Source organism: Perognathus longimembris, chromosome 3 (assembly GCF_023159225.1).
Source record: "Perognathus longimembris pacificus isolate PPM17 chromosome 3, ASM2315922v1, whole genome shotgun sequence".
Taxonomy (NCBI): Eukaryota; Metazoa; Chordata; class Mammalia; order Rodentia; family Heteromyidae; genus Perognathus; species Perognathus longimembris.
The window spans coordinates 68,667,185-68,694,275 of NC_063163.1; the positions used below are offsets into that span (position 1 = coordinate 68,667,185).

Genomic DNA, 27,091 nt, shown 5'->3' on the forward strand with positions numbered 1-27,091 from the left:
AATTGTGGTGTGCAGACAGGAAGTTAGTATAATTAAATTTTAGAAAAGTGATTGAGAATGCAACAGTGAAAAGACCCTAGGAAGAGGGATGATAGAATTAAGCACAGTTGAAATCAGAATAATAAAAAAGAAATTCCAGTTTAAATCATGATCAATAACACTTCTGGCTACCAATACTAAAAAATGCACAATAGGTCCTTACCAACTAGTAAAAATCCAACACTATAAACAATTACAAAAAGGGAAAATTACTGTGGATTTAGATCAGACCTTCTTTACACTAATCAAACCTATGTGTTTAATCTTAAGAATGTTTATTTTGCCCACTATGTCTTTTATAGCTGAAACTATGTAGAGAATTTTTATTTGGCATTAACAAGATAATGTAGCACTTTGGTACAAAAATGCAGCCAAGGAGCCCTGCACCAGAGGCCAAGATGGAAAAGACCTCCACAGCCACCATCACCTTCCCCTTGGCACTGTGGTAGACAGGCAGGAAGGTGACCCACACACTGCAGAACACCAGCATGCTGAAGGTCAGGAACTTGGCTTCATTGAAGGTGTCAGGCAGGTTCCTGGCCAGAAAAGCCACAGTGAAGCTGACCACAGCCAGGGAGCCCAGGTATCCCAGGACACAGTAGAAGGCAGTGAGGGAGCCCTTGTTGCACAGGATGATGATATGGCCATGTTCTGAGTGTGCATCTGTGTCAATGAAGGGAGGAGAGGTTCCGAGCCATAATCCACAGAGCATTACCTGGATAAGGGTGCAGATGGGGATTATGAACTTTGGAGCCCCTGATACCAGCAGCCACCTCATCCTTTTCCCTGGAGAAGTGGCCTTGAAGGCCAAGACCACAGTCACTGTTTTGGCCAACACTGTAGAAATAGCCATGGTGAAGACAACCCCAAATGTGATCTGCTGCAGAATGCATGTGACCATGTTAGGACGGCCAATAAAGAGCAAAGAACAAAGGAAACAGAAGATGAGGGAGATGAGCAAGTTGTAGCTGAGAGCCCTGTTATTGGCCTTGACAATGGCAGTGTCTTGGTGTTTCACAAATATCCCAAGAACAACAGCAGTTAGCATAGAGAAGCAAAGAGCCATGCTGGCTAGAACCATGCCCAAGGGATCTCCAAAAGCCAGGAAACTCGTAGCTCTCAGGAGGCACTGGTTTCTCTCTGTGTTGGCATATTGATGATCTGTACACTTCACACATTGCTCCATATCTGGTGAGAAGTGTATACTACCATTAATTCTTTTTATGAACTTTCTTTTCCTTTACAGAATTTAGGAAATTGTTCACATAGGTGTAATCCTAAAATGTCAGCATTTATTATCATAAAAGTATATGCTTCTTTTCTAAAGCATAATCACCTTCCATTTCTTTTTTTTCCTTCACTATTCTGGCTTTGTAGTCAACCTTTTCTTTTCATTTATAATGTTCATAATATGACATTTTGAGTAATGTAACATTTTAACCAAACATTTCTACTCCTTTTCTCACTCTCAGCAACAGAATTGTGCACAGTTCTGAAATCCTATTGAAAATTCTAGTTATGTAGCTTACACTTGCCTACATGTCTCTGTAAAACATTAATTTTCCCCGTGGCATATTATTCTCGAATTCTTCTCATTCTGTTTGTCTTGTCTACTCACCTGTGAAACTGTAGGAGCAGATTGACCATTCCTGGACAATCTATAGTCTTACTTATAAAATGGAATACACTTTTCTGAGCATTTCCCTAGATGATTTCTGGGCATTGGAAAATAAAGATATACCAGAAATATGTTTTCTGTGGGGGTTAAATGTAATCTTCAAGATGAACACTGTCCCCAGTAAGATTTAGGTTTAATTTCATGTTGCAGTTTACCCTTTTCCTAATGATTACTGATAAGAAGGATTCCTGGAGATAACTTTGCCTGTAATGAACTAGAAAATATTAGTGAATATGTAATTCAAAGCCACAATCTATCATTTATTGCAACTAGCAATACTACCACTTGTGAAAATTAAGTTGTTCACAGAAGGAAAATGATTTCTGAAATCCTAATACACATTTTTTGCATTGACTTGTTTGGATTGAGGACAGCTAAGGAGAGAGGAAGAATTTCTCCATAATTCATGGATTTACCTGTCCCATTAGCAATTTCGTTCTCTGGACAAAGGGTACAATCAAAGCAACAGGCAACTTTTCCCTCCTGAGGAGATTTCCTAAATCCAGGACTGCAACTCTCACTGCAAGCAGAGTGAGGAGTCTGCAGAAAATCATGAATGTGTCAGTAACTGCACAGACTTATACTTAACACTCCAAAAAGTTCATTGTTTAAAGAACAGAATTATTAAATGTAATGTTTCTCTGCATGTAAGTACAGATCACTAATTGAATTCAGTTATAGATGCCATATTACATGATTCCAAAAGGCATATGTGCTACAGCCTTGATTTCTAGCCTGTTGAATTACTGAAAGCTATGACATATTTAAAAGGTGGAAATCACTGGTAAGAAAGTAATTCCTAGTGTATAGCCCTATGGTATTTCTTTGAATTCATGTTCATTCTTATATCTTGTCTCCTACTCATCTGTGACATGAAGAAGAGAAGCAGGAAGACCTCCTTTTTATAGTGTTATGTGAACCCCAGACCCATGGGTATTATCCTCTTTGTTTTCCAGTGGCCACTAGGTGAGAATCTTCTTACAGGAGGCATTCAAGGACTCCTTTCACCAAAGATGGTTAAATAGCACGTCAGTTAACCATAGAATAAACCACTGCAGAAAGGAGCAAAATAAACATTTCATCCAAAATATGTGACTTATCATGTACTTTATGATAGTGTTAGAAACCAACTGAGAAAAATATAATTTATAGCTTCTGACAATATTCTAAATGAATACGTAGCAACCCATTTAATTGTTTTGATTCTGATCCTGGGGATTGAACTCAAGGTATAGGCACTGGATTTCAGCTGTTTTTGGTCAAGGTTAGCACACTACTACTTGAGTCACAGCTCTACTCCAGGTTTTTGTGGTTAATTGGAGATAACAGGCTCACAGGCTTCCCTGTTTAGGCTGCCTTTAAACCATGATATTCAGATCTCAGTTATTTGAGTTATTAGGATTATGGCACAAAGTTGCTGGCACTCAGGCAGATATAAATTGAAAGGGAGACTTTTGCTTATTTGTGCATCCTTAAAATTATTAGGATTAGTTCCAACTTACCTCTGTAGCTCCAATGGACCACTCTACCATATCATCAGATAAAGATAACTGATTGCCATATAGAGCATATGAACAAAACTTTCCTACATTCACAGCAAGTTCAAGACCTTCTGGAAAATTCCAAATATTCAGAATGTCATACTCTGTCTCCAATTTTCTTTTCTCATCCAAAATCACTTGGTCTCCAGTAGAACTGTAAAACTGGATGCTCTTCAGAAAAGGGTGCAGCTAAAAGAGAGACATCATCTTATGGTGAAATACATCCCAGAGTTAAGACTGAAGACCTGAACTAAGAAAAGCTGATTGCCTTTAATCTCTGATTCTGAATTCACGAATAGCACAGACACCTAAGGAAGTATCTGAGAAAAAGATGTATGGAGGAATAAAAGTAATATATCTGAAAAATAATCTTCCTGATCACTCAGAAAAGGAGAAGGATTTTTTTTTCTTCAAGAGAAAACATTTTACTACAGCTTGCCACAGTCACTATTTTTGTGAATGTCTATTGTTTGAGCTTGCTAAATTTGTATTACCAGAGCTGAATGAAATTACATCATCTGTGAAAAATACTGATAATTCTGTTTGGCAGGTCATCCTTTGCTCTTAATGAAGTAACTCGTAGGGAAAAGCTGAATTTACAGTTTTCAAAACACTAGGTATGAACGTGTTGAAGTTCTTGGTAACTAAAGAAATTCCTAGCATTATACTAGTGGATCAAGAATGTGCTCCAAGCTAGGAAAGAGGCATAGATCAGATCATGATTTGAAGCTAGCTGGGACATAAACATCTGTGAGGAACTTGTCTCCAATTCAACTATTTATAAGAAGCTGGGATTAGTGATGTGATTAAGTGGTTGAGAACTAGAATGAATAGACTCAGGGGCATAGCCAAGGCCCTGAGTTCAAGTCCCTGGACTGACAAAAATAATGTGTAGAAATATGGAATATATTTTAGCTTTTTTACTGGCTGGTTTTACCTCAAAGACTTTTAAACATAAAGAATATTCTGGGGCTGCTTGGGATGTGGGTTAGCAGTAGAGTGCTTTTCTAGCATGCATGAAGCCCTGGGTTTGATTCCTCAGCACCACATAAACAGAAAAATCCAGAAGTGATGCTGTGGCTCAAGAGGTAGAGCACTAGTCTTGAGCAAAAAGAAGCCAGGGACATTGCTCAGGCCAAGTACCAAGGCCCAGAAATGGCAAAAAAAGTTAAATGAAAGGATGTCCTAGTTTTGAAAATAATTACAAATATTTAATTCTTTTAAGGTCAATCTAAATTTATTCAATTTTGTATGTACAGTAGTTTTTGTTAGTAGAAAAGCAAAAGTTTAACATTTGAAACAACTATTTCAAATACTGAAAAAAAATTCATTAATATCAGCAACCAAGATATTTAGGGCATGTGAATACAAACACACACATATATGCATACATGCATATATACAGTAATATTTAATTTTATACAGTAAGAAACCCCTCTATAATGGGCCTTTCCCCATAGTTTCTGCCATCCAACACAGAAGAAATTACCTGTGCAGGGGAAGGCACTGTCCCTTTTCCATTTCCCATTGTTTGAACTTCTGTTTGATGAAGAAGCAGCTCATGGAGAGCATTGGCCACAGCATACACAGCGTTGTATATATTGTAACTGTCTCCAGACATGGCCATGTCAAAACTGTGCCCAGGCAACCAATCCAAAGAGGCATCATGAGGACAGTTGTCCCATGTTACACAGTCAGAATCAGAATCTGAACAATTAAAAGAGAGAAACCACAGCCTAGCAAGAGGAAAGTCTTCTGGGTATTTGGAAGGATTAACTGCCTTGACAAAATCTGTGAATCCAGAAACATCTATATGATGGTGTCTAAAAATAAAAGGTACATGCAATGAGCCTACCATGAAATATCTCCTCTTCTTGGTGAAATCCCACTCTGAGTTCATGATACAAACTTTTCCTTGTATGAATATTTGCTCAATACTTATCATTAAAACTTTTAGTGAATCGTCATCACCATATATGATGAGGACACTTGCTGAAGATCTATTCATCTTGTTATAAAATCCAATGATATTTTGTAAATGTGACAAATCTTGGCTTGAGATCTCTAACTCATAGGCTATACAAACTCTGTTCTTGACCATCTCTTCTTTTACTTCAGCAAGAATCCATGAACCATTCTCATCTTTTGAGGTCAACAGTCCCACCCAGATCCAGCTGAAATGAAGCAGTAGTGAGACCATTGCAGTGGCTATTGATGTGTCCTTTGGGGCCATCTGATAGAGAGCAGGAAACTTGTTGTGGTCACTCAGGGCACGATCGAAAGATCCAATGGTAAACTAATGGGAAAGAATTGGATGCTCCATGAATGAGAATATTGTCATGCATCACAATTTTCATCTTGAAATACATTAAGAACCAGTTAAAGTAGGTGGAAGGTAGCCTTTGTTACAGCTTTAAATGTTTTTTCTTTATTGTCAAAGTGTGATACAGAGGGGTTACAGATTCATATGAAAGGCAGTGAGTACATTTCTTGTTCTGCTTGTTAGCTCCTTCCTCATTTCCTCCCTTCCCGTTCTCCTCTCCCCCCAAGAATTGTGTAGTTGGTTTACACCAAATGGTTGCTTTTTGAATGGTTTGTCTTTTTGTTTTTTTGTCTCTCGAGTTTGGTATTCTCTCTTCCTTCCCCAGTTCTATTACCCGTATAAACAGTATCCAGGGTACTTGGATGTAATACCGTGGTAGCTTGGGTACAGCCACAGGAAGGGACTACAAGAGAGACAAAACTAGACAAACCACTCAAACAAACAGACAAGGGAAAAGAGAAAAAATGTAGTGCACATGTAGTTCACATGGCATGTTGAGAAAAAAACAAAAACAAACAAACAAAAAGCAATACAGTAAACCAGCCAAAAGTCACAAGTTGGAGGTGTTGGGAAAATGGAGGAGAAGGGAAAATGAACAGCCTGACTCCATCCTCAACAGTAGAGGACTGTTTATTGAGGAACAGTTAGGGGCGCAGACCTTCCCATGAGATTGGAGGTTGTACCTTTGTTATAGCTTTTGAAAAAATAATTTTATTTTATTTTTATTTATTTATTTATTTATTTTTGTTGTTTTCTTTTTTTTTTTTTTCAAATTTTTATTATCAAACTGATGTACAGAGAGGTTACAGTTTCATATGTTAGGCATTGGATACATTTCTTGTACTGTTTGTTACCTTGTCCCTAATATCCCCTTCCCTTCCCCCCCCTTTTCCTTCCCCCCCACCCAGGTGTGAAAAAAATAATTTTAATAGCTGTTCAACATGTGAAATTATTTGTTAAATGTCTCTTGATCTTTGCCACTATTTCCATCAACTCTTCGCAGGTATATCAACCCCACTCACTTCCTGACCTTCCAAATTCAATCATCACATATGTATATTGAATATTATGTTGTTTAACCATCCCTACACTCCCTATTTGTCCCCCTATGACAGACAAAGACAGGATATGCTTCTGTTTTCTGGTGTTCATTTTATGTACTGTCAGTAAATCAGAAAAAATTGCTGCATGGAGTTACACCCCTGTGTATACCATACTTTAGACAGATAGGTCATGTATTTATGTAAATGGCTATGTGTTTACTTCACATTTCAATTAATATCTTAGATCTAACTTTCACATGTAATAGGACACATTTACAACTTCTTCTGAGCCTGACTTAATTCATTCAACCTATCTTGCCTGTGTGTTTGTGTGTATGCATACCAGTAAAGGGTACAAGCTCACAGCCTCTTGCACTTCCTAGGCTTTTTGCCCAGACTGGTGCTCTACCACTTGAGCCACACAATCACTTTCTGCTTTTTGCTGGTTAATTGCCCATACATGTTTCCTGAGTAGCCAGGATTACAGGTGTGAGCCATCAGTACCCAGATCAACATATCTTCACAGTGCAAAGTCAATTTCCATTTTCTGATTTATTAAACAAAATTATTAATAAGGATTAAAATAATAAATTATCCATTTGTCTGCTCTAACTCTTCCATTATGTTTTCCAAACAGTGGGAATACATATGTTACACAATATTTAAGTACTTACTCTTTGGTAACACAAAATTTGATAGGTTCATAAATTCAGTGTCTTCTTATAATTCCCTTCTAGCACCTGAAATGGCACCAAATTAGACAGTTTTATATCCATCACATTCTCCCAACATCACCTGTGGAAATCTGTAGAGTCCCAGCAATGTCCCAATATTGTCAGATGTTATGACTGATGGTCCTGTAATTGCTGCTATGGACTTGTTGTATCTCATACAGGAGTAGTTTGGAGACTCGTACTTCCCAAAGAGCCAAATGAAGGTATTCTTAAACACTATCCAACCTCTGAATTGAACATCATAGATATCAAATCCCAATGTCAAGTTGTTTAAAAGAAAAGGGTTTTTGTTGATCTCCTCAATAGCAAAAACCAAGGCCAAAACAAAATGGTAATCCTTGAAGATCCTGCATAATGAGCATAGAAATTTGAGTAGTTTTTCAAAATTTAAAAGTTTGGCATAATTATCAGCTTGGTGCTTGTGGTTCACATCTGTAATCCTAGCTACTCAAGAGTCTGAGATCTGAGGATTATGGTTGGAAGCCTGGCCAAGTAGAAAAGTCTATGAGACTCATATCCAATTAACCCTCAAAACACCAGAAGTTGAAGTATGGCTCAAATGCTAGACACATAGCTTTGAGCAAAAAAGGTAAGAAAGAGCTTGAGGTCCTGAGGTGAAGTCCCAGTAAATAAGAAACTATGTAATTTTTAATGTACATATTTCATACACACAAACTTACTACATGCCATAAATATATAAAGAAATTATGAAAATATAATGCATACTTTAAAATGCACAAATATTTATTAATATTTAAAGAATATAAAATATTTTACCTATGATATTTTAATATACTGTTGCATATTACATAATGTAACATATAACAATATAATGTTTATTAAATTATGCAATGTAGTATATTTAAACATATTTTAGCATTTAGTGTATTTTGGTGTATTTTAATTTATTTTAACTTATTATGAATACTTAAAATTACCATATGTATAAGATATATGTATACTGTATAGCACTATTAGAGTTATGCTCCTTTTACATATTATATTAGTTTGTTCCTTGAAACTGGTACTTTCTATGGTCATTTGGCAATCTTTTGTTTCTGAAAAACATTCCAGAACCCCTGTCTTCTCAGCAGCAGGGCAAAAAGACAAGCCACAGTAATTCATGAGCTGTAAGATAATCAAATTACTCAATAAGTATTTCCAAAGCTCCATTTTTTGTTTTAATTTTTGTATAGGTATGGGAGCTTGAATGCAGGGCCTCACACTCTCACTTGACTTTTTTCACTGAAGGATGGTATTCTTTCACTGGGAGCCACAACTCTGCTTCTGCCTTTTGGTGGCTGAATTGGAGATAAGAATTTCATGGACTTTCATGGCCAGTCTGGTCTTGAACCACAATGCTCAGATGTCAGTCACCCAAGTAACTAGGATTACAAGGCATAAGCCATTAGTGCACAGCCCCCAAACTCCTTCTTGTTGCTAGTCCCTACAAGCAAGCCCAGCTCAGTTTCTGTTGTCATGTGCACACATTAGCTTAGGAGACAGCACTAGTAAAGTTTGGATTTTCTTGTCTTCCACTTTAGTCTGTTTTCCATCTTCATATCCCACATTCAGTTAGTATCTGGTATTTATATGCTATGTTTATACATCCTGGTTGGCATCTTGAGCTGTTTTTCTGCTCTTATGTAAAGAATATTGCATTTTAGTTCCAGGACTACATAACTTGAACCCTTGCTTACCTACCTGGCAGTTGCCTGACTTCTTGCAGCTCTCAGTGTTGGGAAGGATTGTTTTTAGAACTTGACTTCAATAGAAGAATGATTTTGAAACAGTATATTGAGTACCTACTGTACATTGAAAACTCATCAAGGTTAATGGTTTGAAGCAATGATCATTTGTTTAGCTCAAGATTTCAGTGAATCAACATTTTTATGGGTCTTGGCTGGACCATTCTGGTCTTGGATGGTCTCCATCACACACCTGTGAGTAGTTACAGGCTAGGTATATAGGGTTATGGATATGGCTGGCTTTTGCATAGCGCTAAACAACTGAAACAGCCTATGCTATTCTAACAGGTCAGTTTGGGCTCCTTTACTGATACGATCAGGACCAAATAAGAGAGTCCATGTTCTGAGCCTGCACTATGTCACCTCTGCCACATTGTATTGACCAAAGAAAACAATAAGACTAAGAATGAGATGGAATGAAAAAGACAACCTGTAAAACCACAGTCCAAAGGAAAGGAACACAAAGAGGGATAAAAAACTATAATAAGACTTCCGGGAAGACGGCAGAGGAGCAGCAGAGCCCTAGCTGAGCTCCCTCCGACATCGCAGTTTTCTCACCCCATAGAAACATTTATTCCTAGAAAGACAGCCAGAGTAAGTTCTAACAGTACAGGGATTCTTGCCAGGAAGGAATATTCGACTTTGCTCATCTGAAAACACAGATTTGAGCTCCTGGAGGTGTCCTGCTGCTGCGGCAGTGCCGGCACCAGCACAGCACCTGGCACAGCAACCCACACTCCACACAGCTAAAGCACACAGCATAGACCAGGGAGAAATCCTCCAGATGGCGGCTGAGCACAGACGGGCTGAAATCGCAGAGAAAGCATGAGTACCCCACGAAAGATATTCTCACTCGCGCCCAGAGCAGCTTCTGGAAGGCAGCCCTTCCCCCACCGCCAGAGCAAAGCACCATCTTTACCACTGGCATAGGGTCAGACCAGATTGGAACTAAAGTGGGCCTGGAGAAAGCGAGGTCAAAGGAGCCATCTTTGAAAAGGGCAAGATGGACCAACCAGTGAGAGCCAGCTCCGCCCAAGAGAATGCCCCCTGCCCTGGTGGGAGGCTCGTCCTGGGCCTCAGCTTAGCCAGAGGTGCCCCGCCCTGCCCACCGGAATTTCTAAATTTAAAGCAATAGCGGCAAGCAACTAACGGCGGCACGGAAACACCAGACGGGGGAACAAACAGTTCCTGAGACGGTTAAACAGTCCCATCACAGAGAAAGCCCAATTCCCAGCCCAAAATGGAGCTGCATTCCATAGCCACCTCTGCCAAGGAGGCCGCCCTGTCCAGGAGGGAGAAGCCTACCCCAGGCAAGCAACTCTCAGCCAGGTAAACCAGGCCAGAGGCGCCCTGCCCTGCTGAGTTCACAGCCTACTCAAAGTCAGGCATCAAAGGCAGCAGCCCCACAGCAGACAGAGGAGCCACAGTTCCCGAGACTGCTCATGTCCCCATCTACAGAGGACGCCCAAGGCCTACCTGCAAGCTGTGCGAACCACAGAGACCCAGGATTGTACCAACAGGGGAGAAGGGTCAGAACAGATCCATCCCCTGCAAACTGAAATCAAGTCAAACCAGCCCATCAGGAAAATATACTGCAGACCATTGCAAGGAAACCAGAGACTGGGGAAAGACCACTCAAACAAGGAGGACTCCATTTTTTTTTTCAAACATTTTTTAAAATAAAAAAATTTAAAAAAAATTTTTTCACTTCTGAAATGTCGTTGGTTTTTTGTTTGTTTGTTTTCCATTTTGACCGGCTTGTTTTATTAAGTTTTTTGTTTGTTTGTTTGTTTGGGTTGTTCCTTTTCTGTTTTTTTTCCTTTGTATTTTTTTCTTTTTAAAATAATTTTTCTCTGTTTTTTGCATCTGTCTTCCAGTATTTTTACTTTATTTCTCTCTTTACGTTCTCTTTCTTTAAAAATTACTTTCCTATGAATAACATCTCCACTCTTTTCTGCTAACTCTCCATTGTCTATCATTTTAACCTTGTTCTTTCTACTGATTCCACTCTTCTCCACATGTCCACATCACTGAAACTAAACCAAAATCACCCCCCCATGCATTTTACTCTATTCTCTTTACTGCCTCCAACTTACCCTCCTGACCTACTGCCTGGACCTCCAGGTTCCATTGACTCCTGGTTATTGGATAGAGGGTATCCCAGCTTAATCTGAGTGAATCAAAGGGGTTCATAGAGAAAGCCAGTCCTAAAAGAACTTAATATAAAACAAGAATTGCTTATAGGGTTGTAACAGTAGTAACTACTGAATACAGGGCCCAGGATCGGTTGTTATATTGCAATTGCATTCTTTAGGAACACCAAATCTAATTTTATAGACAGGTATACAAGGTATCTGTATATAATTGTGAACTTGTAAGATTTACACAACAGTGCTTGGTAAGGGCTGCTTTGTGTCTTAAACGGTGCTCACAGGTGCTGGTAGACTAGCATTCCCAATCCAAATGGGCAGAAGGAACACAAGAAAGATGGCAAACAATGAAGTCTTATCCCCCACTCAAAACAAGCAGGAAGCAGAGCAGTCAATCAAAGACATAGAAGAGAACCCCCAAAATGCTCTACAAAGTCTACTGATAAACATGATAAATAAAAAGTTTGAATCTCTTCAGTCAATTATTCTAGAGTGTGAGGAGGCAAAGCAAAAATTAATGGAGAATTTCATGGCATCCACAAATAGAAAGATAAATAAACTTCAAGAGTCAAATGAAAAGATAGCTACCCAGCTTAAAGATTTGAGAGACAACACTTAAAACCAAAGTAATGAAGTTAATGAAGTAAAGAAGTCCATACAAGACCTAAGAAATGACATGGAAATCATCAGTAAAGACCAGTCAGAAGGAAAAGAGATTTGAAATCAAGTAGCTAGCCTACAGTCCTGACTAACTGAAGCAGAGGATCGAATCTCAGGAGCTGAAGATTCCTTAGATTCTATGAAGAAAGCTAAAAAATCAATACAAATCCAGTACAATCAACAAAACAGATTGCTACAGGAGATTCAAGACACGATCAGGAAGCCCAATTTAAGGATAATAGGTATTGAGGAAAACTTGGAGAAAGAAGATAATGGGATAGGCAGTCTATTTAACAGAATATTAGCTGAGAACTTCCCAAATATCCAGAAGGAAAGGCCTATACAGATACAAGAAGCATTTAGAACGCCAAACCGACCAGACCAGAATAGGACATCCCACTGACACATTGTGATCAAAACAGGATCAGTAGAGTCCAAGGAAAGAATCCTTAAAGCTGTTAGGGAGAAGGAAACAATCACATATAAAGGAAAAGCAATCAGAATTACCCCAGACTTCTCAGCAGAGAACATGAAAGCAAGGAGAGCCTGGAATGAAGTATACGAAACACAAAATAAAAATAACTACCAACCAAGAATTCTGTACCCAGCCAAACTCTCATTCATAGCCGGAGGTCAAATAAAAGTCTTCCACAGTAAGGAAAAACTGAAACAATATATCTCCACAAAACCAGCTTTACAGAAAATCCTCAAAGATGTACTATACAGGGAAAATAATCAAGATCCCAATACAGACAGAGAAATGAACCCTAAATAGTAAACATCAGATCAAGAAATGGGAAGACACAGCTTTAAACAATATAGTGATAATGAAAGCAACAAACGATCATCTCTCAATCCTAACTCTCAACATTAATGGAATTAATTCTCCAATCAAATGACATAGGCACATAAGTTGGATCAAAAATGAAGATCCAACTTTCTGCTGCTTCCAAGAGACACATCTATCCAGCAAAAGTAAACATCTTCTAAAAGTGAAAGGCTGGAATCAAATCTATCAAGCAAATGGCCCCCATAAGCAGGCTGGAGTTGCAATCCTAGTATCAGACAAAATTGACTTCAAATTATAAAAGGTAAGAAGAGACAAAGAAGGCTACTACATACTAGTAAAGGGATCTTTCCTACAGGAAGATATAACCATTCTAAATATCTACTCACTAAATGCTGGAGCTCCCAACTTCATCAAACAAACACTACAGACTCTAAAAACATTCATAGACCCAAACACATTGATAGTTGGGGACTTTAACACTCCACTATCACCTCTGGACAGATCAACATGCCAAAAACTGAACAAGGAAACCACAGATCTTAATAATTGCATAGACCAACTAGACTTAACCGACATCTACAGAATATTCCACCCAGCAAGGACAGAATACACATTCTTTTCGGCAGCACATGGAACATTCTCCAAAATAGATCACATCTTAGGGCACAAAGAAAATCTGTACAAATTCAGAAGTATCAAAACCATTCCCTGCATTCTCTCAGACTACAATGGAGTAAAATTAGAGCTCAATTCAAACAGCCACCACAGAAAATCCTACAATTCATGGAGACTAAACAACACACTGCTGAACCATCAGTGGGTCATTGAAGAAATTAAAACGGAAATTCAAATGTTTATGGAATTCAACCAAGTTGAGGACACAAAGTACCAGCTCCTTTGGGACACAGCAAAGGCAGTACTCAGAGGAAAATTTATATCTCTGAGTACATACATCAACCAACTGGAGAAACAGCAACTCAATAATTTAAGGAAGCACCTTAATTTCCTTGAGAGAGAACAACAAGCCAAACCCCAAGGCAATAGACAGAAGCAAATAATTAAAATTAAATCAGAATTTAATCAATTAGAGACGAAAAAACATCGAAAGAATCAACAAAACAAAGAGTTGGTTCTTTGAAAAAATCAACAAGATAGACAGACCCCTGGCAAACTTGACCAAAAAACGAAGGCAGCACACTCAAATAAACAAGATAAGAGATGAAACAGGTAACATCACCACAGAAATAATCGAAATTCAGAAAATAATAAGGGACTATTTTGCAAACCTTTATGTCAAGAAATTTGAGAACTTGGAAGAAATGGATGATTTCCTAGAAAAAATTCATATCCCCAAACTTAAACATGAAGATTTAAACCTAAACAGACCCATATCCAGTATTGAAATAGAAACGGCAATAAATGATCAACCATCCAAGAAAAGCCTAGGTCCAGACGGATTCACTGTGGAATTCTACAAGGCCTTCAAAACAGAACTCACACCAATATTTCTCAAACTCTTCAATGAAATTGAAAGAGAACGTTCACTACCAGACTCATTCTATGAAGGCAGTATAACCCTCATCCCAAAACAAGGCAGGGACTCATCATGGAAAGAGGACTACAGACCGATTTCCCTGATGAACATAGACACAAAAATTCTCAACAAAATTCTGGCCAATCGACTTCAACAGGTCATCAAAAAAAATCATACACGGAGGAAGAAAGATGGTGCCGACACAGTAGGGAGGCACCCCGACTCTCTCCAACTGAATAGCGAGCTGGGAACTCCAACACCCAACACCCCCTCAAGAACTCAGCAAAACCAGCAGCCAGAAGCAGTGGAGATACGCAGGAAAACACAAAGGAGTAAAAAAGAAGTGCCAAAAACCTACACGGAGCCGGAGAATCTCCGGGGCACCCTCCCCCCACCAGCTGACCCTGGCCCGAACAGGGCCAGCCTGGGAAAGGGGAACCCGGTGATCGGCAGACAGTCTGCCGGGAGCACAGAATTCAGACAGCAGGAGATCCCACAGTCACTAGGGAGGGTGCAGACCAAGACATACAACGGCTGCGACGAGAAGTTCGGGTCCACATTGGGTTCGGACGGACGGCGGCTGGGGATCCCAGCGCAGCAGAAGGAGGGAATCGGGGATGCCACCACACACAATCCAGCATCAGTGAGTCCCCCATTACCCCCTCACCCAACGGGAGACCAGCTATCAGAGACCCAAGCCCTACAAAGAAGCTAGATCTCCCTCCCTCCCCCTCCCCACCCTGAGGGAACAAAGAACCCCCAAATCAGGCGGGAAGCTCCTATCAGGCGCTGGGAAGTCAGTTTAGCAGGGGAAGGGCGGAGCAGCCCCAAGGCCACACAGGTTCCTGAACTGGCCGAATCAGCCCTGCCCCCTTCCCAACAGGGGACGGGGGACAGCCGGCAGTGCAAGATCCACCCAAGGGGCCTGGACCTCATGGACTCTTACAACTAAAATCATAGGCACTGGTGGGCAATACCAGCACAGCAGGGACACCTGGGCCTGATCACGCCCCCGCCTCGCAGCGGGGGTGAGGTCTGAGGGCGCTATCCCACGCCCAGACAGTCGATCCCATTGGGCCCCACACATACCGCCCCCCACAACGGACTCGCGGGAGAGCGCAAACACAACCCCACAACTCCGGGCTTGCTCTGGGAGGCGTACCCCGCTAAAGTGGACGGGGCCACAGCGCCAGGGCCTGTTGTAGCGGGCACACAGCGCACAGATGGGCGGGGCCCCCGGCGACAGCGCCCGCTCCTGTAGGCGTACCCCCGCACAGGTTGGCGGGGCCACAGCGGCAGCACCTGCTCTGGTAGACGTGCCTACACAGGAGGGAGGGCGGAGCTACAAACCAAACCTGAGTAGCCATCCACAGATCTCCAGATGTGCAAATCACAAAGAAACATAACACAGTTCATCAAAGAGCAAAACAACTCGCCAGCTCCAAAAAGCAGCACGACTGAAGAGGAGATGTAGAATAAAAAAGCAAATGAGGCCATGTTAACAGGAATGATAGAAAGTGTCAGAGATGAAATCAGAAAACAATTCCAGGAGTTTAGAGCTGAAATCTTGAACGACACCCAGGAAGCCAAGAAAGAAATGGAAGCAAAAATGGATACAATGCAAGCCTCCTTTAAAGAAAATCTTAACATCCTGAGAATTGAAATGCATGAAAAAATAGATTTAAAATACAACTCTTTAAAGGAAGAAATTTCCACGATTAGAGCTGATCTGACAACCATAAATAGCTCTCTGACATCCATAAACTCTGCAACTGAAACCATAACAGAAAGAGTTGACCACATGGAATCGAGAATCTCTCGCCTGGACGATGAAGCAGCCAAATACAACCAGAAAATGACCACACTCCAAGAAACGGTGAAGCTTCAGGGCAGACTAATCCAGGAACTAATGGACAAAGACAAGAGATATAATCTGCGCATAATTGGAATAGAAGAAGGAGCTGAATACCAGAGCAGAGGGCTTAAACATGTTCTCAATAAAGATATTGCAGAAACTTCCCCAATCTCACAGGGGACCCCATCCAGGTAAACAAAGCCTATAGGACACCTGGCAGGCCAGACCCCAGAAAAGCCACCCCAAGGCACATAATATTCAAGACTTCAGACCTGAAGATTAAAGAGCAAATCCTGAATTCAGCCAAAGTGAAGAAAGAAATTTTCTACAATGGGAAGAGGATTTGAATAACAGCTGACCTCTCCACACAAACTTACCAAGCACGAAGTGAGTGGAAGAACATCATCCAAGTACATCACGCTAAAACTATGCAAACTTGGATCAAATATCCAGCGAAATTGGAGTTCACATTCGAAGGGAAAACCAGATCTTCCCACACCAAAGAGGAGCTAAAGGAGTATGTGAATAAAAGACCAGCCCTACAGCGAATTCTAAGAGGGGAATCCCACCCAACAGAAATCGTACAGGACGCACAGACAGAAACAGAAAGAAACTACAACAGCCAAAGTCCAACAGAAAGAACAGCTCGCTAAAGACAAAAAAAAAAAAAAAAAAAAAAAAAAAAAAGAGGAAAAAACAGCCCAACAACAAAATGGAAGGACAAAAAACACTCTTATCTTTGATCTCTTTAAATATAAATGGTTTAAACTCTCTGATAAAGAGGAGCAGACTGGCAGGATGGGTTCGCAAACAAAAAGTTGACATCTGCTGCCTACAAGAGACCCACCTTACAGCAAGAGACAAAAACAGGCTCCAAATGAAAGGATGGAGCAAGATCTACCAAGCAAACACACCTACCAAAACAGCAGGTGTAGCCATCCTGATCTCAGACAAGCTGGACTTTTCATTAAAATCAACTCAAAAAGACAAAGAAGGACACTACATATTAATACAAGGAAAAATCCAGAATCAAGACATCACGGTGATAAATGTATACTCACCGAACAAAAGAGGCCCTACATATGTCAAGCAAATTCTCACAGAATTACAGAACAAGATAGACGCAAACACAATCATAGTGGGTGACCTTAATTCCCCACTTTATCCAAGAGACAGATCCAACATCCAGAGGATTAGCAAGGGAGCTGAGGTCCTAAGTAACACCATATCCCAAATGGTTCTGACAGACTTATACAGAATCTTCCACCCTACAGAGACCCAATACACCTTTTCAGCAGTCCATGGATCATATTCCAAAATAGACCATGTCATATCCCACACAAAGAACCTCAGCAAATACAAAAGTATTGACGTCATCCCATGTATTATATCTGATCACAGTGGATTAAAGGTAACCCTCAACAACAAAGGATACCACAGAGGCTATACACACTCTTGGAGGCTAAATTCCACACTGCTATCCAACACTTGGGCCACAGACCAAATTAAAGATGAAATCAACGAATTCATAAGCCACAATGACAAAGAAAACACATCACAAAGAAACCTATGGGACACAGCTAAGGCAGTACTGAGGGGCAAGATCATTGCCCTCAGCACTCACATTAAAAGAATGGAAGCAGAGCAGGTGAATAACCTGACGATGAAACTAAAACAACTGGAGAAACAAGAAATGACAGAATCTAAAACGACTAGGAGGGGAGAGATCACAAAGATTAAAGAAGAGATAAATCTGATTGAAAATAGAAAGACCATTCAACAAATAAATAAGACTAAAAGCTGGTTCTTTGAGAAAATAAATAAAATTGACAAACGCCTCGCAAGACTTACAAAAAAATAAGAGACTCATATACGTAAAATCAAGGACTCCACCGGAAAAATTACAACAAGTACACATGATATTCAAACAATCATAAGGAGCTATTTCCCAAACCTCTACTCAGCAAAAAACAATAATTTTACAGAAATGGATCAATTCTTAGAGAAGTACAAACTGCCCAAACTGAACCAAGAAGAAATAAATCAACTAAATAAACCAATAACTTACGGTGAGATACAGGAGGTAATCAAGAACCTCCCAACAAAGAAAAGCCCAGGCCCAGATGGATTCACCAACGAATCCTACAAAACCTTTAGTGATGAGCTAATACCAATACTCCTCAAACTCTTCCGTGAAATAGAAACAGAGGGAGAAATCCCGAATTAATTCTATGAAGCTAATGTCATACTCATTCCCAAACCAGGCAAAGACCCAACAAAAAAAGAGAACTACAGACCAATATCACTAATGAACACAGATGCAAAGCTCCTCAATAAAATATTAGCTAACAGGATCCAGAAACTGATCAAGAAAATCATATATCATGACCAAGTAGGCTTCATCCCACAGTCACAAGGATGGTTCAACATCCGTAAATCAATCAACGTAATTCACCACATAAACAGTTCTAAAATCAAGAATCACATTGTTATCTCAGTCAATGCCCAAAAAGCCTTTGACAAAATACAACATCCATACCTATTAAAAGCTTTAGAGAGAACAGGAATAGATAGAACATTCCTCAAAACAATAAAAGCCATATACAACAGACCAACTGCCAACTTCATATTAAATGGAGAGAAACTTATATCATTCCCCATAAACTTAGGAACAAGACAAGAATGCCCACTCTCCCCACTTCTTTTCAACATAGTGATGGAATCCCTAGCCATAGCAATAAGGCAAGAGGAGGACATCAAAGGGATCCACATTGGCAAAGAAGAAATCAAGTTATCCCTATTCACAGATGACATGATCTTATATCTGAAGGACCCAAAAAACTCAGTACCTAAATTCCTACACCTAATAAACCATTTTGGCAAAGTAGCAGGATACAAAATCAATCCACAAAAGTCAGCAGCTTTTCTGTACACCAGCAATATATACAAACAGAAAAGGAAATTATGGAAACAATTCCATTTACAGTAGCCAAGAAAAGAATAAAGTACCTAGGGATCAACTTAACCAAGGACATGACGGACCTATTTAATGAAAACTATGAAAATCTAATAAGGGAAATCAAAGAAGACACAAGGAGATGGAAAGACCTCCCATGCTCATGGGTAGGCAGAATCAATATTGTGAAAATGGCCATATTGCCCAAATTGTTATAGAAATTCAATGCAATCCCCATCAAGATCCCAGCTACATTCTTCACTGAAATAGAGAAAGCAACCCATAAATTCATATGGAACAGCAAAAAACCTAGAATAGCCAAAGCAATTCTAGGCAAAAAAAGCAGTGCAGGAGGTATCACAATACCAGACTTCAAGCTCTACTACAAGGCCATCATAACCAAAACAGCATGGTATTGGTACAAAAACAGATCAGAAAACCAATGGATTAGAATTGAAGATCCAGAAATAAAACCGCACTTTTACAGCCAGCTGATGTTCGACAAAGGAGCTAAAGACATACAATGGAATAAACATAGCCTCTTCAACTACTGGTGCTGGGAGAACTGGGCAGCCATATGCAGAAATCTCAAAGTAGACCCAAGCCTATCACCATGCACCAAGATCAACTCAAAATGGATAAAAAATTTACCTCTAAGGGGAATACAATAGCTCAAAAGCTATGTAGGTCCGTTCATATAAGACTACTGTCGACATATGGTCTAATATCCACATTACATTTAAAGCCCTAGGTGAACTTTCTTGGGCGTGGCCACGTGGAATCTGTATATGTTCTTGATACATTGTATATTGTATATATGTATACCTGACCTAGAGAAGGGATAGGAAAACAAGGTGTAAGATATCACAAGAAATGTACACACTGCCCTACTATGTAACTGTACCCTTTTTGCACAACACTTTGCCAAAAAATTTGTGTTCAATTAATAAATAAATTAAATAAAAAATAACAAAAAAAATCATACACCACGATCAAACTGGATTCATCCCAGGGATGCAAAGCTGGTTTAATATACGCAAGTCAATTAATGTAATCTACCACATCAACCTGAGTAAGGTAAAGAACCACATGGTTTTATCTCTGGATGGGAAAAAAGCGTTCGATAAAATCCAGCAGCCATTTATGCTAAAACCCCTGGAAAAACTGGGATTTCAGGGAACATTCCTGAATATAATCAAGGCAGTTTATGACAAACCAACAGCAAGCATAACTCTAAATGGTGAAAAACTAAAGCCATTCCCTTTAAAATCAGGAACAAGGCAGGGATGTCCACTCTCTCCCCTGTTCTTCAACATAGTACTAGAATTCCTAGCAAGAGCAATTAGGCAAGAAGAAAATATAAAGGGGATCCAAATAGGAAAAGATGAAGTTAAACTTTCTCTTTTCGCAGATGACATGATCCTATACCTAAAGAATCCCATAGGCTCTACCCCCAAGCTACTAGAGCTGATCCAAAACTTTGGCAAAGTTTCAGGATATAAAATAAACCTTCAAAAATCAACGGCTTTTCTCTATGCTTACAACCCGAAGATGGAGGCTGAAATCAGGAAAACAACTCCATTTGCAATAGCCCCCCAAAACATAAAATACCTAGGAATAACCTTAACCAAAGAAGCGAAAGACCTCTTTGATGAGAACTTTAAAAGCTTGAAAAACGAAATTAAGTCAGAACTAAGGAAATGGAAAAACCTCCCATGCTCCTGGATTGGGAGGATTAATATAATCAAAATGGCAATATTGCCAAAAGCTATCTACAAATTCAATGCAATACCCATTAATATCCCAACACCATTTTTTGATGAAATAGAGGAAGCAATCCAGAAATTCATATGGAACAATAAAAGACCTAGAATAGCAAAAACAATCCTAAGCAGAAAGAACAGTGCTGGAGGAATTACAATACCCAACTTCAAGTTGTATTATAAAGCTATAGTAATAAAAACAGCTTGGTATTGGCACCGGAACAGGCCTGAAGACCAATGGAACAGAATTGAAGACCCGGGAATGAACCCAGAGAACTACGCCTACTTAATCTTTGATAAAGGGGCTAAAACAATAGTGTGGAAGAAAGATAGCCTCTTTAACAAATTGTGCTGGCAAAACTGGCTCAACACATGCAACAAACTAAAACTAGATCCTTATATATCACCCTGCACCAAAATCAATTCCAAATGGATTAAAGACCTCAAAATCAAAACAGACAAGCTGAAAACACTAAAGGAAGGAGTAGGAGAAACACTTGGGCTCCTTGGCACAGGACGGAACTTCCTTAACAAATACCCAGAAAGGCTACAAATCAAAGAAAGGTTGGACAAATGGGACTGCATCAAACTGCAGAGCTTCTGCAGGGCAAATGACATAGCACGCAAGATAAACAGAAAGCCCACAGACTGGGAGAAGAACTTTACCAGCCATTCAATGGACAAAGGCCTCATCTCTAAAATATATGCAGAACTAAAAAAATTACCTTCTTCTAAAACAAAACCGCAAAGAACCAATAGCCCCCTCATCAAGTAGGCTAAAGACTTACAAAGAGACTTCTCTGATGAGGAAATGAGAATGGCCAAGAGACATATGAAAAAGTGCTCTACATCACTGGCCATAAAAGAAATGTAAATCAAAACAACACTGAGATTCCATCTCACCCCAGTAAGAATGTCATATATCAAGAAAACTAACAATAACAATTGTTGGAGGGGATGTGGCCAAAAGGGAACCCTACTTCATTGTTGGTGGGAATGTAAACTGGTTCAACCACTCTGGCAAGCAGTATGGAGATTCCTCAGAAGACTAAATGTAGAACTCCCCAGTAACCCTACTTTTGGGTATCTATCCAAAAGACCACAAACAAATTCACAGTAAAGCCACCAGCACAACAATGTTCATTGCAGCGCAATTTGTCATAGCGAGAATCTGGAACCAACCCAGATGCCCCTCCATAGACGAATGGATCAGAAAAATGTGGTACATATACACAATGGAATTTTATGCCTCTATCAGAAAGAATGACATTGCCCCATTTGTAAGGAAATGGAAGGATTTGGAAAAACTTATACTAAGTGAAGTGATCCAGACCCAAAGAAACATGGACTCCATGGTCTCCCTTATTGGGAATAATTAGCACAGGTTTAGGCAAGTCACAGCAGAGGATCACAAGAGCCCAATAGCTATACCCTTATGATGACATAAGATGATGCTAAGTGAAATGAACTCCATGTTATGGAAATGATTGTTAAATCACAGTTGTAACTGCTTTCAACGTCCCATGTGTATCTGTAGCTTCTACTATTGATGATGTTCTTGTATCACCTTCCTGTGATTGTATCTACACTATCTCTGTAATCTTATCTGAGTATATTGGAAACCGTGTATACTGGTATTGGAAGTAGGAAATTGAAAAGGAATACCAAAATTGAGAGACACAGGGTAAAAAAAAAGAAACAACTACAAAAGCAATACTTGCAAAACTGTTTGGTGTAAGTGAACTGAACACCTCAGGGGGGAAAAGGGTAAGGGGGAGGGGGGAGGGCGGTATGAGGGACAAGGTACCAAACAGTACAAGAAATGTATCCAATGCCTAACGCATGAAACTGTAACCTCTCTGTACATTAGTTTGATAATAAAAACTTAAAAAAAAAAAGAATATGTGGGTCTGCATAAGATGATGCTAAGTGAAACCAATTCCACACTATGGAAACAAGTGTTATATCATTGTTATAATTATTTTTAACATGCCATGTGAAACTGTACCTCTTTTTCTGTCGTAATTGCTTCCTGTGGTTTTACCTCCCGATATTACTGTATCTCATCTTAGTACCGTGGATACTGTATATACACGTATTAGAACTACGGAAGGGAAAGGGAATGCCAAAATCGAGAGACAAAGGATAAAAAGATAAACAATTCCAAAAGCAATACTTACAAAACCATTTGATGTAAACCAACTGTAAAACTCATGGGGGAGAGGAGAGGAGGAGCGAGAGGCAGGGGAAAATGAGGGAGGAGGTAACACGTTGAACAAGAAATGTATTCACTGTCTTAAATATGAAACTGTACTTCACTATGATATTAAGAAAAAAATTAAAGAATATGTGTGTGTGTGTGTGTGTGTGTGTGTGTGTGTGTGTGTGTGTGTGTTGGGGGGTAAATGTATGACAATCCTGTGGCATGCAGTCAGTGCCTGGGCACTGACCTTTTGCTTCAGTTTTATACTCTGTCACATGATCCACAGCTTCAATGCCAGCCTTTTGCTGGTTAATTAGAAATAAAAGTCTCACAGATTTTCCTACGGGGGCTGGCTTCAAACCTTGATCCTCAAATATCAACTCCATGAGTAGTTAGGTTTACAGGCATGGTCCTCCAGTATAAAATTGTTTTTATCAATGTTCTCAACATGTAAGCATCACTAAAGAAAAGTTCTCTAACTACTGGCCTAGGGGGCAGGAAATATAGCCACAGCATTTCAGTAAAGATGTCATGGCAGTGACATAGGTTGATTTTAGTAGCATCACTTCATTTTCTGCAATGACATCTGAAATGGAGGAGATTCTGGTATGCTGGAGTAAAGTGAAAAATATACCAACTTGGAAAAGTCAAACTCTATGGAAGGAAATAGAATCCTCTCCTACTAGACAAAATAATAAAACTGAGCTATTTCTGGTGCAAGAGGGATGGAGGTCAGTGTAGAGATAGAACATTGATGTGTGCTCCCAGAATTCCCTCAGCTATTAGACATCCTCAGAACATATCAGTCACTGGGAATAAAACAATGAGTTACTTACGGCGTTTGCTCATCTTCTCCAGAAACTTCACTGTTACCATGATCAATTTCCAAAGTGTAGAGAGGGAAAAACCCAGAAATCATCATATCTCCATCCTTTTGTGCTCCTTTTTTCATTGTAGAAAAGCAGGTAGTGCCAGTCAAGGACCTGACAATGAGGGGAAGCTGAAGAAGAAGGAGTGTTAAAGTTAAAATACACATCTCTGAAGCCTCTGCCAAGCAGAAATTCGGCTGGAAGTGAGGCCCAGAGTTTGAGAATTTCAGTTTTATCTTCATTTATCTTTTTATATGTGCCTATGTGTGCCTTTTTTGACAGAGATCTACACTACAGTTCTCTTTACATCAAAGCCTCTGTGAGTCCCCAGAAGTAATTTGTAAAATTATTCACTGGGGCTCTTCACCTGTGGCCTTCATCTAAGAGAAATCCATGAGTGGGAAAACATGTTTGTCAGCTTGTCTTCATCAGCACAGGTGCTATGATTTCATCCAAGGCTACAGATAGTGAGGCCCCAGAGATGAAGTTATCTTGGATGTATTTTGTTCAGCATCATTGTCAAGAAACTCTTTTCATGAGGGCCATTTGGGACAATGAAACTGCATAACCTTAGAGGATGCCATGTCAGGTACATGATGAAATGGCAAGCAAAAGCCTATGCCTGTGACATGTCAACTAAGGTTATGAGATCATACCAAGAAAACCGATTGACACACAATGTCCATAACAGCCCCAGAACATTGGTGGTTGATTCAGTCAGGTTTCAATAAGTATTACATGTGCAGAGGACCCCACAAATGTTCCCATTTACTGTTGACTGAGGAAGCAAAGATGTTGTAAAAACCAATAGTACATGTTACTCACTGTAGAAATAGAATTGTGCACAATCACACGATCATGTTGACTGATGCAAGACAAACCAGGTACAAGCTGAGTGCCAGTGGCTCATGCCTGTAATCTTTGATACTCAGAAAGGGATCTGAGAGTCGTTGTTCAAAGTTATCCCAGAGAGGAAAGTCCATGAGTGGCTTAACTCCAATTAACTACCAAAAAAGCCTGAGCTGTGGCTCAAGTGGAGAGCATTATTCTTGAAACAAAACCTCAAGCACAGTGCCCAGGCCCTGGTTTCTAGCCTCAGGACTGGCACATAAGTACACATGTGTTTGTGTGTACATGTGCATATACCCCCTTTCCAGACACAGACATGAAGCCAAATATCTCATTTTCAAATGATATCCTGTACTTCAAATGGCCTAAAAATTCTAGCAGAAGGCCTTACACCAAGACAAACTCACTGACGAAGAAAGAAGTCCAAGTAACAATCCATCTGCCACAGCCTCCAACGACATCTATCAGAAATTTTACCTAATACACTGAAGTCCTCTATCAGTCCTGAAAACCAAAGTGTGTTGAAGAAAGAACCAGAGAAGAAACTAGAATATGATAGACACCCCAGTTTCAAGGATGAGAATGAATATCATGGCAAGGCTGGAATTACACCAGCAACATTCAATGAAACCAGTAGATTCAATGCAATCCCCATTAGATTTCTAGTGATGTCCTTTTCTTTTTTTTTTTTTGGCCAGTCCTGGGCCTTGGACTCAGGGCCTGAGCACTGTCCCTGGCTTCTTCCCGCTCAAGGCTAGCACTCTGCCACTTGAGCCACAGCGCCGCTTCTGGCCGTTTTCTGTATATGTGGTGCTGGGGAATCGAACCTAGGGCCTCGTGTATCCGAGGCAGGCACTCTTGCCACTAGGCTATATCCCCAGTCCCTAGTGATGTCCTTTTCAAAAATAGAAAAATCTCAAAATTTATTTGGATTCACAAAATAAATACATACACAAAGCACTAGCAAAGAAAAACAATGCTGGTAATATGGCAAACTGATTTCACACTGTACTACACAACCACTGAAACAGTCACCCTGACACTGGTGTGATGAACATGTGGAAACCATGAACATAATTGATGATCCCGAATAATCCTACATGACTACAGCCAACTGATTGGTGACAACATTGTAAACTACACATGGTGGATACAATATTACTTCTGTAACACTTTCTTTGAAAAATTGCATTGCCACTTGTAGAAGATTAGTTTCCTGTCATTCCATTAAAGTCTTCAAATTAAGATCTTTTAATGTGAAACTACAAGATAGATACATAAGGGAAACACTTTAAGCAACAGAGATAATGATGTTCTAAGTAGTAATACAGTAGCTTAAGAAAGGAGAGCAAAACTTGATGAATACTGACTGGTGTCTGGCTTAGTTTTAGGTCCCGAGTTCCATATCTAGCACACTAAAAAACTGAGCCAGGCATGGTGACTCATGACTGTTGTGTAAGTTGCTGAGATGACTGAGAGTGGGATCACAGTTCACAGACAGCCCAGTCACAATTTTCATGAGACCCTCTTAACCAAGAGCTGGGTGTGGTGGCACCTGCTATGTATTCCAGCTACGTGTGTGTGTGTTCTGAGATGGAGGGAGGAAGATGTTGATTCCATGCCAGTCCAGGCTGAAAACAGTTTCACCAATTACTGTGTAAACAAACAGAGCTGGATATTGTGACTATGGGAAACAAGCATCAATAGAGGACTACAGTTCAGGCAAGGGTGTATGACAAATCAAGACACAAGCTAAAAAATACTGAGTGCCGGGGCTGGGGATATGGCCTAGTGGCAAGAGTGCCTGCCTCGTATACATGAGGCCCTGGGTTCGATTCCCCAGCACCACATATACAGAAAATGGCCAGAAGTGGCGCTGCGGCTCAAGTGGCAGAGTGCTAGCCTTGAGCAAAAAGAAGCCAGGGACAGTACTCAGGCCCTGAGTCCAAGCCCCAGGACTGGCCAAAAAAAAAAAAAAAATACTGAGTGCAAAGAAAGGTTAGATTTATGGCATGCCCTAGAGTAACTGCCTATCATGGTCCTAAAGAAAGGTATGTATCAGAATGAAAAATATCTGCATGTTTTACATTTTTCACTTTTTTTTTTTGGCGGGGGGAGGCTCAGTCATGGGGCTTGAAATCTGGGCCTGGTTGCTGTCTCTGAGCTCTTCAGCACTAGTGCTCTACCACTTGAGCCACAACTCCACTTCCTATCTGTGTGCTTTAGAAATATCCTAAGGGATAGCATTCAGGCCCTGAGTTCAAGTCCTCCTAGTGGCATAAAAATGATTAATTCAAATGAATGGTGGGGATGAAATACCCATCATGTCTTGTGTTGGAGACAGTGGATCAATGGA

The 27,091-nt window shown here is 40.0% G+C and overlaps 1 protein-coding gene across 1 annotated transcript; it reads right to left on the reverse strand.

Annotated features, from left to right (window-relative positions):
* Positions 1-304: 304 nt before the first annotated feature.
* On the reverse strand, positions 305-25,196 carry LOC125347651 (vomeronasal type-2 receptor 116-like). Its single transcript, XM_048340639.1, has 8 exons — positions 25,143-25,196; positions 23,854-24,017; positions 7,420-7,705; positions 4,748-5,554; positions 3,220-3,447; positions 2,134-2,257; positions 1,569-1,574; positions 305-1,227 (listed from the first exon to the last, which is right to left on the reverse strand). Exons 1-8 carry the CDS (start codon positions 25,194-25,196, stop codon positions 305-307), a joined length of 2,592 nt encoding a protein of 863 aa, XP_048196596.1.
* Positions 25,197-27,091: the final 1,895 nt, after the last annotated feature.